The sequence below is a fragment of the Cyprinodon variegatus genome, unplaced genomic scaffold (assembly GCF_000732505.1).
Source record: "Cyprinodon variegatus isolate N-32 unplaced genomic scaffold, C_variegatus-1.0 Scaffold782, whole genome shotgun sequence".
NCBI lineage: Eukaryota > Metazoa > Chordata > Actinopteri > Cyprinodontiformes > Cyprinodontidae > Cyprinodon > Cyprinodon variegatus.
Window position 1 is genome coordinate 281,736 of NW_015151235.1, and position 15,525 is coordinate 297,260.

Here is a 15,525-nt window from a genome sequence, read left to right on the forward strand (position 1 = left end):
CAATGGTTCGCCGCGAATGAATACCGCCGAATCTGTCGTTTCATCTTGTAGGGGTGCGTCAAATGAAACGTAGATTCCCATCCAATTAGATTGAATTTGGTATTGATGACGTGAAAAATAATAACGGTAACTCCATTGAAATGATTCAAAACTAAAGTAACGAGCCAATTTTTTAAACTGTAAGGAGTAGAAAGTACAGATACAGTATGTGTCTAAAAATGTAAGGAGTAAAAGTAAAAAGTCGCCATAAAAATTAGTAGTAAAATAAAGTAAAAATATCAGAAAAATCTACTTGAGTACAGTAACGAAGTGTTTGTACTTCGTTACTTCCCATCTCTGACTGTCAGTCATGTAATATCCGTCAAATCCTCTACTACTCTATGAATAATTTCTTAGAGGTATTTCCCTCCCTGTCCATGCTTGGTGAAATTTGAGTTACCAATTTAATTTAATTTTAGCCGGCACCTTAGAGTAGCCTAACAAATGCTATTATATGTATGTAAGTCACAGAATATTAAGGTTTGACCCATGATCACTGCTGACCTTTTTACTAAACCAAGAAAATAATTCTTCAGCAGTTTGACTATGTCACAATTATTTTGGTCTTTTGAATGGCAGAGAAGATGGAACCGATTGGTGCCTTTAGTTTTCTACCTTTGCAAGTCTATTTAAACAGGTTAGAAGTAACCCCAGATTTTTAACATTGGACACAGTCTAAAAATATATTTGCCCTAAATTTTTACATTTGATTGTTTAATGGTTGCATGTGATGTTTATCACCATGCAGAGGCCAGAAGGGCTCTTAAAGCAACAACTTTATCTCAAGACTTACCATGTTATTATCTGCTGGTTAAAATTTGGAATGATGTAATGGTGAAGTATGACAGCTTATGCTAAATAAGGGTAAGTCTTAGTTGTAGATTTGTATTAGACCTTATAACTTCATTCACTTTGGTGTTCTTCAGCAACATTATCCCCTTATTTTAAAGGTTCAAGAGGAGTGTTACACAAGTCTAGACATCTGCACTATGGCTCGATCTAACCCTGATGCTATTGGAGAGGTTGTGCAAGTGCCGACTCACTTCCCCAACAGGTGAGTTCCTGAGCTACTAACATATAAAAAGTCAATGAGGCTATTTTCTTTTCTAATGTATATTTCTTTAGTCAGAGTGCACACAGAAAATATTATTAAAACATGCCTGTGAATCAAATTATTTTGATATGTACTGCATAATTGTAGTAGTGTTACTTGCATTAAAAGAAGTCAGGAATTCCTGTAAGACTCATATAATTTTACCTAAAAAGATGTGTAAATCCTTTAACCTAACCTAAAAAATATATGAATGTCTTATTTTCATTATCCATCCATCCATCCATTATCTGACACGCTTGTCCTAATTGGGGTCGGGAGGAGGGCTGCTGCCTGTCTCCTGCTGTCAAAGGGCGAGAGGTGGGGGTACACTCTGGACAGGCCGGCAGTCTTTCACAGGGCAACACAGAGACACATAGAACTATACAACCAAAACAACACACTCTCACACCTATGGAAAATTTAGAAAAAACAAGTTACATAACAGAATCATTGTTTTCATCTAACTGAAATGTGAATTTGATTTTTATTAAAGTGAATTAAACAAGCAATGCAAAGCATAATATTGCAATGTATATTATATCACTATGTATATATATATATATATATATATATATATATATATATATATATATATATATATATATATATATATATAGCTGTTCAGTTTGTCTATCAGATTCTGATTCTCAGGTGAAGATCAGAGAAGTGTCACGATTTTACTAAAGTTCAGACCCAAATGCTGAGGACCAAACAGGGAGACCAGGAGAAAAGGTTTAACAGGTTTAATTTAAGAGATAATGCAAACACTCTGGCCTCGAAGTAGTGGCAGTGAGCAGTTAACGAGGAAACCAACAGCAGGTGTGTGAGGTGGCGGACCAGAACCAGGCGCCTCCTGGAGGAGGAAGGGAGACAAACACAGAAACACAAACACACAGACAGGAGTCCTGACACTACCCCCCAAGGACCACCACCCGGCGGTCCAGAGGAACCAGAGGGCTGAGAGAGGCGGAAGTCCCTAATGAGGGAGGGGTCTAGGATGTACGATCCTGGGACCCTAGAGCAATCCTCGGGACCGTAACCCTCCCAATCGACCAAATATTGCCACCCTCGCCCACGTGGACAAGCATCAATGATGCGTCGAACTGTGTAGGCGGGGTGGCCATCAATGTCCAAAGGGGGAGGGGACTCAGTGGGTGGGCACAAAGGACTAGACGAGACTGGCTTGACCTGGGAGACGTGGTATTTAGGGTGAATACGAAGGGAGGATGGAAGACGGAGACGGACTGCAGTCTCAGATTGTTTTCTCCACTTCGTAGGGTCCGATGAATTTGGGTGAGAGTTTGCTTGACATCACCTTGATGAGGGGGGTGTCACGGGTGGAGAGCCGGACCTTCTGGCCCGTGCGATAGGATGAGGAAACCCTCCTCCTGCGATTTGCCCACCTCTGATTCTGCTGGGAGGTCCTTTCCAGGGCCGTCCTGGCCCAGTTCCAGAAGGTCCGGCAGCGGCGGATGTGTTGCTGGACGGAGGGTACAGCAATTTCTGCCTCTTCAGACGGGAAAAGGGGTGGCTGGTAACCAACGGATGCCTCAAATGGAGATAGACCTGTGGCGACGGAGACACTGGATTTATGTGCATACTCGACCCATGAAAGGAGTTGACTCCAGTTAGTGGTTACTGAATGTAGCTTAAGTTACTCATTCTGTGATGCATCTGAGGCTGGCTTCCAACTCTTGATTCATATGCTCTACTTGTCCATTGGATTGAGGGTGGTAACCGGAAGTGAGAGAGACCTTGGCCCCAAGTGCCGAGCAAAAACTTCTCCATACCTGGGAGATGAACTGCGGGCCGCGGTCAGACAGGATGTCCAGAGGTATTCCATGAAGCCAAAAAACATGTTTAATGAGAAGCTGGGCTTTTTGCAGAGCTGTGGGGAGTTTTCTCAGAGAGACTAGATGATAGGCCTTGGAAAAACAATCAATGATGGTAAGGATGGTTGTCATACCTTTTGAGGTGGGGAGACCTGTGATGAAGTCGATGGCGATGTGAGACTAGGGTTGCTTGGGGATGGGTAATGGTTGAAGCAGTCCGGAAGGAGGTTGATGAGAGGGTTTGTTGCGAGCACAGGTCGGCAGGCCAAAACAAACTCCTTTACATCCTTTAGCAAGGAGGGCCACCAAAAGCGCCGACTGATGTGGGCTACCGTTCGACCGATCCCTGGATGGGCAGAAAACTTATAAGAATGAATCCAAATGATTACACAAGCTCGGATGGAGGAAGGTACATAGATTCTGTTAGGTGGCCCGGTTCCAGGATCAGGTTCAGTCTGTTGGGCCTGTTTGACGAGATCTTCAATCTCCCAGGTTACTGCAGCAATAGAGCTGACTGTATATTTACAGTTCCAAGGAATCCTTTTTTTCTTACTTTGGGAAGATAGGCTAGACTGTATTTTTGGAGATATTTTCTTTGTTATCATAAGCATATGATAATTACACTATAGATCATTGTAGTGCCACAAAACTTGTAGCACACATTGTGCTGTTATGTTCACACCTTTCTTGCATCAATGACTCTGCAGACGGTGATGTGTCTAAGCAGGTTTAATGACACTAAAAAGGGTAAAATTAGAAAAGGACAAAAATGGAGACAAAAAAATACAATGCATTTACATAATGCATATGTCCATAAAATGCTTGAACTGCACTGTGTATAATCTAAATTATAGAACAACATTAAAGATAAAACAGTAATCAACAGAGACGCCATATTGCCGACCGTCTGGTTCGCTAGCATTAACTTGATACAAATCAAAATCTACGGTTGCTTAACTCATTTCTAGTCACTACAAAATAACACAAGTATTGAACAAACATAAATACATTTGTGCACATACCAGCGATCCAACCTCAAAAATGAAAGGCAAATGCGGTCTAAAGACGGCCGACATGTTCCCTGCCATCATCTGTCTGCCGCGCTGCTAAAAACGTCACTTCCCATGGAAAACGGTCTCTTCAAATTAAAAAGTACACAACCGTATCTACCTGACTTGTCCACTAGATGGCACCATAAAGCAACAAGATTAACTAAGTGGAAATATTCAAACTTTTCCTAAAATAAAACATTATTAAAAGATGAAACAGAACACATATAGATAACCTCATCTAGTTCATACTACAACCCTTACTTTCGGAATATGTGCTTAAGTCTTATTGTTTTTAGATTTTTTCATTGTTATTATAAGCAGGCCATGTGTGCAATCTCTGCAACAGGAACCACAGCACTGAGTGTTGTATGTACTGCACAAAGTATAACTGTCACAAATGCAAGAAGGAATCACCTTGAGACAATTATAAATGGGACAATTATAGCTTTATATGTAGTGCTTTTCCTTGGGTGTAATAAATGTTATTCTAATACTGAAATCATACTGTTGTCATCCTCTAGGATGAAATGTTGAATGACGTGAAAAGGTGAGAGAAGACAAAATACAACTATTCTCTAAGTTTCTTTCACATAGTGAGCTTTGCAATATAAATGAGTCTGTTGGTGAATGGACAATATAAATAGGCTCTGAAACTAGGACCCGTATGATCAGTGGCGCAAAAACCGGGTATGCAGCGCATGCAACGCATAGGGGCGCTGCACTTGAGGGGGCGTCAAAAAACCCCTCTAGAAAATCAATTTTTCTAGTTGTAATTTTCTATATTTAACAGCATAAAACGATCAATAACAGAAAGACAGCACTGATTATGCGCCCCTCTGATGCACGCCCACTGATTATGCGCCCCCTTCACCTCTCCTCCTGTCGCTCTCCTTTCCCACACAGGTGGCTTGCGCACGCGCCCCTAAGAGACGCACTCAGGCGTGTTTTTCTTTTTCTTTTTTTTTTTTTTTTTTTTTTCGACTATCATTTGTAGTGCGCACTTACCAGCAAGAGGGAGCGCCAGAAAAAAAAAAACTATCCGGGGCGCAAAACAGAAAAAGAAAAAGGGAGATAATTAAAGATGAGTTGTACAAGTTTATGTGTGTATCAGACACATTAATCCAGTGTTATTATAGCCCTTAGACTCGGTGACCCATGTTACCAACCTTTTTGGCAGGGGGACACTTGAGTTTAAATGTTTTATTCAGTATCACTACAGTGGTGTTGTGAAATATCTGATAAGTCAGATAAGATGCAGTGTCCAGTCAGTAACTTATCCAACAAGAAGATCATTCAAATATAAAGATTAATTTTTATTGTGGTTTGACTGCTGTATTTTTTAACCCTACTTAACATAAAATTAATTTAATTCAGCTGTGAGGATGGAGAGAAAGAAGAGAAGATGACAAAGGAAGAATCAGGACAGACAGGGGAAAGCAACAGGTTGATCTAATATTAGGTGGAAGTGAGGGAACAGCTACTTAATCCCAATCGATAATGTTTAAACATTATTTTTAAAAACTGTATTAAGATCTGTAATTTTTACAACTAATTTATAATGCTTTTTGACCATATGACTTAGTGGAGAACGCTACAGACAAGGGTTGAAGGAGACAAACATGAGGTCGGTGATAGAAGAGACAAGTGAGGACATCAGGTAGAAATAAATACATTAGGGAGGCAGCATAAACATATATACCATAATGGTTTGAATTTGGGATGACCATCTCTCATTGTGTTCTTTTGGTTACTGTACGGGGGGTGGGGGGGCGTCGATCATGTGTTTTCGCATACACCTCAAAAATATGTAGTTGCGCCCCTGCGTATGATATCTGGTTGTTCAATAGGTTTTTCTAAATAAAAGATTTAGATATGACTTATCCAGATATCCCTGCCAAAAGGTCTGATGTTGCAGGGGAAGATAATGAAAAGTGTTTGGAGCATGCTCTTGTTCTGATGCCAGTTTGTTTCAGCCTTTATCCAGTCTCATGTAGAAAGGTTGGTCAGATCACATGTTATTTGCATTAAAATAGAGACAGTTAGCAAGGTAGAGTAAATACACAAACTTGAAGAGGGGAAGGGGGCTTGCAGGAAAACTGGAATTCTCTGGGACTTCGAGTGCTTACAAGAGAAAATTTTGATCTCATGGGAATGCTCTCCAAAGGTTCCCGAAAGAAAGCTATTTACAACAATAACCAGGTGAAACCAAAACTCTTCAGCTTGAGGAGTTTTGGATTGAGACAGTACATTTTTTTAATCCAGAATGCAAAATGTTTTTATATTTTTTTCCAATTTTGACATAATTAGGGCTCTTAGTGGGTCACTCTGTTAGCTAAAGGTATTTTTTACAGTCTCTATATTCGAGTTAACGCTTAATCAATTGCTAAACTAGTGGAAGATTATTTTAAAAAATCACAATTAATATGATTAACTGTTTCAACTGTAGGCTTCCCCTAGGCATACTTGACCTACAGTGACTCACCCAAGCACTGGTCTCTGTGCAAATGGAAAGTTCACTAGGCCATAATATAATCCAGGTGTATGTTGTGCAGACTGACCCAGCTAATGAGCCATTGCTCTGGTCCTTTATAAACATATAGGCTTTGATCTTCTTGCCTGGTTTCCCGTTTGGATAATCATTGAAAAGGACATTTGGAGCAGGAGTCCCCAAAGTGGGGTCTGCACATGTTTGAGTGCATGCTGAGGTATGACCAAGTGTAACTGTGTTTTCCTCTCCACCATGTTCCTCCCTCTGCTCTCTGCCTTGGCCTGGAGTAGTGTTTTGACTCTGTGTATATGACACTGTGTACTTGACTTGCAAGTCAGGTACACAGTATCACTGTATCATTTCTGAAGTTTTGAATTTTGCAGGTGCACGCTTGATTTGTGGACAAATCACAACACCATAAACAAATGTTGAGCTCTTTGAGATAAGCTTTATGTCTTTTCTCTATAGGCCCAACATCCTTTGCTTGTGAATTCAGTAGGGGTTGGCTTGTTTGCTTTGATTACCTCTATTTTTTTTTTTTTAAGTGTGATTGGAGCTTTGGATTTTATGAACTAGCTCTAGTGGTTGTCATGGGAAGTTGAAGGGGATGTGGGAATTGAAACAGGGGTCAATCCCCCCCCCCCCCCCCCGTTGTGTTATAAAAGGAAGCTTTCTATGCCCAGTGGACTTCAGACTTAACTGTAAATCTGCTTGACAATCTGTGCCTAGATATGTTTTGGTTAAAGGGGTCATAGAATTATTATATGGGGTATTTGGTGCTGGTGTTTAAGGTCTCTGAATAGGGTGTGTAACATTGTCAGGGGTGAAAATTGCATACTTACCATTCTATGAGCCCTAATTCAAGCCTGGTTAAAAGCCCTAGAATGAAACAACAGGTTTTATTCCTTTTATGGTATGCTCAGGGATATTTAGATAAGCTGTGCGCTGATTGGTTGGTTTACAACAAGTGAAGCTGCTGAGCAAAGACGCATCATAGCAACAAGCACTTACTCACATCGAAATTGTTGATATGATAGGATGACCAGAAGTCAAAATTTCAAAATCGTCCGGGACTTTGGTCAACTACATTGCAGCAGAACTGAGCTGTGAGCTCAGGGGCTGGTCCTGGAACCCCAGCAGATGGGGGCAGGAGCCAGCGTGGGACGGAGCGACTGAACCTGACCCAGTGATGGTAGCCTGGATACAGGTGGCCCCGTGCATGACAAATGTACAGGCCTGAACCAAATAAGGCAACATCCCCGAGTTTAAGTCAACTCTGGGCTTCGTTTGAATTTGCCATTTTTATGGTGGAAGTTTAGAATTGTGAGATTTGCAGAGAAAGGAGGTGTTGATGGTGTTTGAACTTCTCTGTACGTCCAATTTTACCCACTGAAATATCACTATTCATCTATGACAATGTAAACTCAGTTTCAGATTCTATGACCCCTTTAACCTCTTGAAACCCACCGGGTCGCCTTAAGTAGGGGTAATATTTCAGAATGCATAAAGTTCCAAAAGTTTTACCAGCAGTTAGAGCCATTGTATGCAGCTTCAAGCTGACACCAAAAGTTCCAATCCCCACAGCTCTGGAACTGTTATAGCTAGAGGTCTGAAATTTTCAGCATTTGTGGTTGACATGATGTAGGACATATATAATACAATGAAGAATGTCTTTATTACTGCTGTTCAAAAAAGACCTATCATTTCGAGAATAAAAAAACAACAACTTTGAGTCATATTTGAACTAATGTAGGTTGGTTTGTGTTCTACTCACCCAATTTTACTCACCAATTCAGAAAGTAGAGGATGTTAGCTTTCAAATAATGTATTGCACATGTAATCTGGGCTTACAGTTCCTAAGTTATTAGATTTTTAATTTGAGGATGCAAAAACAGGCGAGGATTACCCAAAATGAGGTGGATGTTAAGTGGTTAAATATCTAGCAAGATTATAAAGGTAATTCTTCTCATTTGATGTGTTTTATTGGTTTGATATCTGACTCTTTAAGCCCCTTAAGCTCAGCTACTTACTCAAACACATTGGCTTCAGCAAATGCTCCCTCACTTCCTTCTCATTTGTCAGTGCTTATTGAGTAGCTGAAAATTCTGCTTGTTTAACTTTTGTGTTTATCTCCTTGTGTGCAAACTTTAATCTGCCTTGTGCAGCTTCAGCCTTCGCATGTTCTTCAACTGCTGCTATTGCAATATGCAAGCGAGTAGTTCTAACTGTCCCTGGACCTCCAGTCTGTCCTCTCCGTTTGGCTACTTTGTTAGAGTATGCTCATTTTCCTGTAGAGTTGCCTCATTGATTTATACCTTTGGACATCTTTGCCATAGACTGCAGTGTAGCATTTAAACTGCATCGCCGTGAAGAGCCAATCTGCTGCTTCTCCTTCAAAGCAGATTGTACTGCATTTTTTTCAAAGTAGGCTTTTTATATTTTGTCTCTGTCTGGTTTCTAGAGGATAGATAACTCTTGCAAATAATGAGGCATGAACTGTATTTTTTTCCTACACTTTATTCAGTACATCACTGTTTTTTCTTTTTTGCTTTGATAAACCACATAAAGCTAACACATACTTTAGTTAGCTTAAAATCTGATGATGTCAAAGACAAAAACTAAATATTACCACCCACCAATCAGTGTAAAAAGAGGTTTACACCTCAGTTTTAGGTTTATAGATATGAAATATATGTTAATTGTTGCTTTGAATTGGGAATAGGGCTGAAATGGTAAATAAAAATTGGTGAATTAAATGGTTTTCTTATATTTTTACAAATCAAAGTGCATGTTTGGTCAAAAGTTTAAACAGCAAAATCATGTAATGACATGTCACGGATTTTTTTTTTGTTTGTTCTTCTAACATTTGAAACAGGATAAATATGGCAGGATTATACAACTAGACCCATCCACCTAAAGTGAAGGGGTGGGAAAGGAGAGTATTGAACAATGAATCAGCCATCAATTTGCAATTGTCGAAAGTCAGTAAAATTAATTGGCACAACTACCTGAACACACTATCCCACATTGAAATATTGAGGTGGGAGTAAAATGCAAATAAAATAAAGAGTTAAATAGTAGAGAGTAAAGCTGGTCTAAAATCAGAGATGTTAATTCAATTAAATTCAGTGTATTTATATAGCACCAATCCACAACATGTAATCTCAATGCACTTTACAATTCAACCAGGTCATACAGTCAGATTGATTCAAAGTTTTCTATCTAAGGAAAACCAGTTGATTGCATTGACTCGAAGGCAATCCCTCATGCTAAGCATGCTTGTAGTGACAGTGAAGAGGAATAACTCCCTTTTAAAAGGAAGAAACCTCCAGCAGAACGTGACTCGGTGTGAGCGGCAACCACTGAGGCCGCCTGGGGTTCAAGGAGACAGAAGCAGACATATACCCCACTTACAGTACCCTTGAAAAACCGATCCATGCCGAGACCGGTCCGAGCTCGGATCAGTTAACCAGGCCAAGTTCGGTTCTGACGACCGTTTACACATTGCGCTATCTCGGTTCCTCGCCTCCTAGTGACGATCTGCGGTATTACTGCCAGTATTGAAGGAGGAAATCAAGCAGTTGGTGGCGGTAATGCACCAAAAGTTGTTTGCCGACCGCCATAAAACACAAGAAGAAGAAGACGAAGAAGGAGGGAATCAAGCAAATCAAAATGGCGGAGCCCGTCACATTCAGAAAGTTATGCTTGATTATTATTATCATCGCAGGTCGCACCACCCTCTTTTGAAGCCATTATTCAAAATGTTGGAGAAGATTTCAAATGTTATTTATAGTTGTTGTTCTTCTTCTGTTTTGTGTTGGTTGGCAAGCAACTTCCGGAGGGGCATTACCGCCAACTACTGGAATGGAGTGTGAATCGGGACGTGCAGCCAGACGGAGATGACGCGTTCTGCTCATGCGCTCTTGTTATCAGAGAACCGAGCCAGGGAAAAACCGAGCCGAGCCCACCTCTGGAACTGGTCTGCAGTTAGCTCGGTTCAGTTCAGTTTGCTTTCCATTTACACATGATAAGTTAGCTCAGTTACTGAGCTCGGACCGGTCTCAACACGGTTTTTTAAGGGTAGTATAAATGGGGTATTAGAAAAAAAAACAGAGATACAATTGGCAACTGCAAACCAGCTCCACAAGCGGCCCCATTCAGGAAACACACAGCCAGGCAGACAAGCTCAATGCCAGCTCCTATGTCACAGTCAGAGAAACAGGACTACTCTGAAAAAGAGGTTGATCTCCAACATCTATAAACAAAGGTGTTTATGACAGCAGCCAGAGATGGCAAATATACTCACTTTCCGTTCTTGAGTAAAAGTACAGATACTTGTGTTAAAAAATACTCTGGTAAAAGTGGAAGTACTGATTAAACTTCTTTACTCAAGTAAAAGTAACAAAGTACAGGCTTGTAAATTTACTTAAAGTATAAAAGTAAAAGTAGAAACCACTTTTTTCATGCCGTTGCCTACATTTTAAATGGATGTCTGCCAATAGGACTAGATCTCCGTTGTGTTCATTTTCAATCATCTCGTCGTCCATACTACTATGCTAACGCCACCGCCACCAAGCTGCAATGATTTGCCGCGAATGAATACCGCTGAATCTGTCGATTCATCTTGTAGTGGTGCGTCAAATGCAACGTAGATTCCCATCCAATTAGATTGAATTTGGTATTGATGACGTGAAAAATAATAACGGTAACTCCATTGAAATGATTCAAAACTAAAGTAACGAGCCAATTTTTTAAAACGTAAGGAGTAGAAAGTACAGATATTTGTGTAAAAATGTAAGGAGTAGAAGTAAAAAGTCGCCATAAAAATAAGTAGTAAAGTAAAGTAAAAATATCAGAAAAATCTACTTGAGTACAGTAACAAAGTATTTGTACTTCGTTACTTCCCATCTCTGACAGCAGCACAGGTGATATTTCTTTCCAGGCTGGTGTCACAGCCAAACAGGGGCAGAAAAAATTAAACTACAATGAGAAAAAGCAGAGGGAGCATAGTGTTAGAGATTGTACTAACAAATTCTGCAAAATGGGAGAGTAGAGATAGAATGAAGCAGACTGATAAAATGATAAACTTGCCCAATATAATGTTTGACAAATATAGTTCCTAATATTCATTTTTGTATATATATCAATGAAACATGTTTGTTTTCTAAATGTTTTTTGTAATTCGGTATTTTTTAAGTTTCCAGGTTCCTGGTGTGTATATGCATGCGTCAGATAATGAACTCAAGCCTACATTACCGTGACAACATGCTTTTCAATCCTTCATGCACATTCTTTTCAAACAAAACTTTGCTTTAAATTGTTGTGTGCTTGGAAAAATATAAATTGTAATGTTAAAAATCTAAAAAAAACTTGACAGGTTAAAAACTTAAGATTAATCACAAGACAGAGTCAGTGTCACAAATGAATAACTTTTATTTTAGAGTCAAGGTATGTTTATACAAGATAATACTATTAATATAATGTGACTTTTCTAGAGAATCATTATACATAGTTATTTTATACAGGGTTTCCACGGTCTTACATCATTTCAGAATTCCCTAAATTCTGAAATAACTGACTCAGGATTAGTTTTCCCTGACAAAATAAATGCAGTAACAAGACAATAATAATAACATAACAGGTCACCAATTTAACATGTTTAACATTTAAATGCTCCTCTCCAATGTCTAAGAGAAATAAAAATTAATGAATATGTTTTTATGTATTACCTGCATCACTGTACAGAAGACTGCCATATGATAGTGCTTTCTAGCTTGTTTGTCGTTTTGGTCTCATGCCATCTGGCAGAAAATCACCCGGCTTTTTCAAATCACGCGAGAATGTGTACAAAACAATAAAAATGGTGCCGGCAACTCTTCTGGGTCGTTCTCATCGAATGTCGGTGATTTTAAGGTAATTTTGAGTGATAATTATTTTTTTTTTTTGCGATCATTAAACTTGCCCGCCGGGCAAATGCAATGAAATTTGTACTCTCCCAACAATAAAAACTACTTGCCCCAGGAGATCAGGCGATGGTTAACATGGAGCCTTGCACAAGTAAACCTGCAGATAAAGAGCAAAGTGCTCTGTTAGGAACATAACGAACAATCATTTCTCTGATATAAGACGGAGCTTTTCCATTTAAGGCTTTATTTGTGAGAAGTAGGATTTTAAATTCTCTTCTTGATTTCACAGGAAGCCGATGAAAAGAAGTCAGCATAGGACAGATAGGATTTCTACTTGTCCAGTGTAGTGAGCTAAGCTATCAGTTACTCAACAATAAATGAAGCTTCACTACACAAAAGCTACCACCTAAAGAATTATAGCAAGCTAAGTTACACTAATGTGTTAACAGTAGCGTAACTACATCAGAATCTACCCAGCCAATTAACCAGGTGAGTCCAGTCTGCACAGGTTAATTCACGGTGAAGATTGGACTCACCTGCTTCAGTGGCTGGGTAGAACAAATACATGACATGGAGATGACTTGTTGACTCCACATTGCCCATGTCTGATGGATACACACTAATAGTAAAGACTAAGTTGCAGCAAGAGATAAATACAACCACTATTAATAATCTATAATAACCATAGGTTCTGCTTTCCACATATGGGTATCTAAGAGATACCTGCTGCTTTTTGATGTTCACTTTGGTTGTCTTCTGTTTTCTATTGTTATGGGTTTTTTCCCCCTGTCATCCTCATGAAGGTGCGGAAGCAGACGTCTAGGAGCTACTGTATATCTTCTGAGTTGTCTATTTTAACTATTTTGTTCTATTTTCTCTTTTTAATGCACCTTTCCCTCTTTCCTGTCTCTATATCTTTCTCTCTCCACTTAGTTCTTATCTCCTCTTTCTTTCTCACCTCCCTTTCCATCTCTGTATATAGTTAGTACAAAATGCGGCGGCTCGTATTTTAACGGGGACCAGAAAACATCAACACATGACACCAATTGTTGTGTCTCTGCAAGGGCTCAGTGTTCATTTTAGAATTGATTTTAAGATATTATTGTTTGCGTTTAGAGCTTTGAATGGGACTCCTCAACACATTACCGACCTCCTCCATATTTACTCTCCAGCACATCCTCTTCGGTCTCAGGGTGATCTTGAGCTAATAGTCCCCTAAGACGAGACTTAAAAGAACCTTTTGTGCAGTTGGCTCCAGACTTTGTAATACTTTTCCCCTCAATATATGAACAGCTTCCACAGTGGAGTGTTTTATTCTTTGGCTTTTAACAACGCATAATTGTGTGGTCTTCCGTATCCTTTTTATTTCATTCATTTTAAACTCTTACTGCTGTTCTGTGTGTGATTTGGGGTTTTTGTTTGTTTTTATCTACAGCACATTGGAAACCTTTTTTGTTGTTAAATGTGATATGTAAATAAACTGGATTTGATTGCTTAAAATAGATGGCTGAAAGTGAAGCTCACTGGATACAAAAAAATCTATACTTTCAGCTGTTTTTTGTTAGATTATTTTTATAAAAAATTTTTTCCCTACACTCATACACTTCTATAATTTTTCAGTTTATTTTCTTTATAAGACTGTAAAATAAAACAACAAAAGCACACATTGGTATTTTTGATTTCAACATTACAATTACAATGTTAAATAAATTACAAAGCTGGATGTATATAAATACCTTTGCATGCTAATGAAAAATACTCTGTGATCCCGATTTTGTATCTTCTATTAAATTCACAGATACTACATCACACTGCTGCAGACCCTGCTGACCTGCGATGAGCAGACGGTGACAACAGTGAGGGCAGGGGTTATGGCCCGCCTGGGGCCTGACATGGAAAGTTTCCTTCAGCTTTTCCAGAATAAACCCTGCACCCCCAGCTCTGACTCCACAGCCTACAACAGCCCAGCCATTTGGAGGAACATGCCTGTTTTTAACATTCAGCCTGGCTTCAGAGGCCGCGACCCAACGCACCTGTTTGCCAAAAGATCTGCAGTCAACCTGAAGAAGAAGCAAGTTCAAGTGAATGAAAAATAAAAAGAGAAAAAACTAAAACTAAATAATGTGGTGACTTGTGATAGCTAACAGATGTAAATGGTAATTTGGTTGAGTTTTAGATAATACACCAGTTAACTGTTGTGATCCTGTTGTATCCATTGTAAAGGGTTGCCTTTATAACTCAAATTGATATTTATTATTCTAGATTAACATATAAGTCAGTTATGGTGGGGGCAAAAAAAGAAGGGCGTGTTTAAAAGATGCTTTCATGCTGGTCGTGGAGCTCCTTGTGGTTTTGTCCTTACTGATCTATAAATACATTTATAAGCTGTATGTTACGTTTAAAATGCTTAAATGTCTATCAAAATGTCAGCTTGTGCTAAATTTGAAATAAATACACTCACTTGACTAATATCTGTGACAGTATTATTTCCACCAAATATATTTTCTAAACAATGCGGATCATAATTGGCTACACATGACATTAATTTCAAAGGCCTATAAGCTTTGCGACATAAATGTAATTTCTGACAATATGTAATTATAATTTAAAACTATGCTGCTATTAAGCTTTATGGGAAATGGCTAGACAACAGAAATATTTTCAAATACTGTTTAGTCTGTAACATCAATGACACTGAAAGTCTATGTTTACATTGCTTCATGTTCGTGCTCTCAAATTACCATTAGACTCGAGAGGATTTTAGGCAGTTGCCTTGGGCCTAAGTTCCAGGGGGCCCCAATAAGCTCCTTTTACATGTACACAGTAAATATTGCATCGTTAAAGTAACACTTAAAGAGGGCATTTGGTCCTCAAACTAAATCCGTTTTGGCCTTTAACAATGCAGTATTTACTGTGTATGGTTAGTACAACTTTTCCCTACGGTGGCCGACAGGTGCAAATGCGCAGCAAAAGAGAAAACATGCAAACAAAAAAAAAGACACGCTCACAAATTAAATGCGGCAAACAAAAAGCAAATAAAATGCAGCAAACAAAAAGAAGACACCCCCGAATGAAATGCAGCAAACAAAAAGAGAGACGCAAACAAAAAGAGTGA

At 39.1% G+C, this 15,525-nt stretch overlaps 1 protein-coding gene across 1 annotated transcript in view; it reads left to right on the plus strand.

Annotated features, from left to right (window-relative positions):
* LOC107098488 (stanniocalcin-like) overlaps window positions 1-14,506 on the plus strand; it is a 32,238-nt gene extending 17,732 nt beyond the window's left edge. The window contains exons 4-5 of the mRNA XM_015396207.1: window positions 990-1,093; window positions 14,209-14,506. Of these exons, the coding sequence (XP_015251693.1) occupies window positions 990-1,093; window positions 14,209-14,506 (402 nt within the window). The remainder of the gene's footprint in view (window positions 1-989; window positions 1,094-14,208) is intronic.
* The last annotated feature ends 1,019 nt before the right edge of the window (window positions 14,507-15,525 follow it).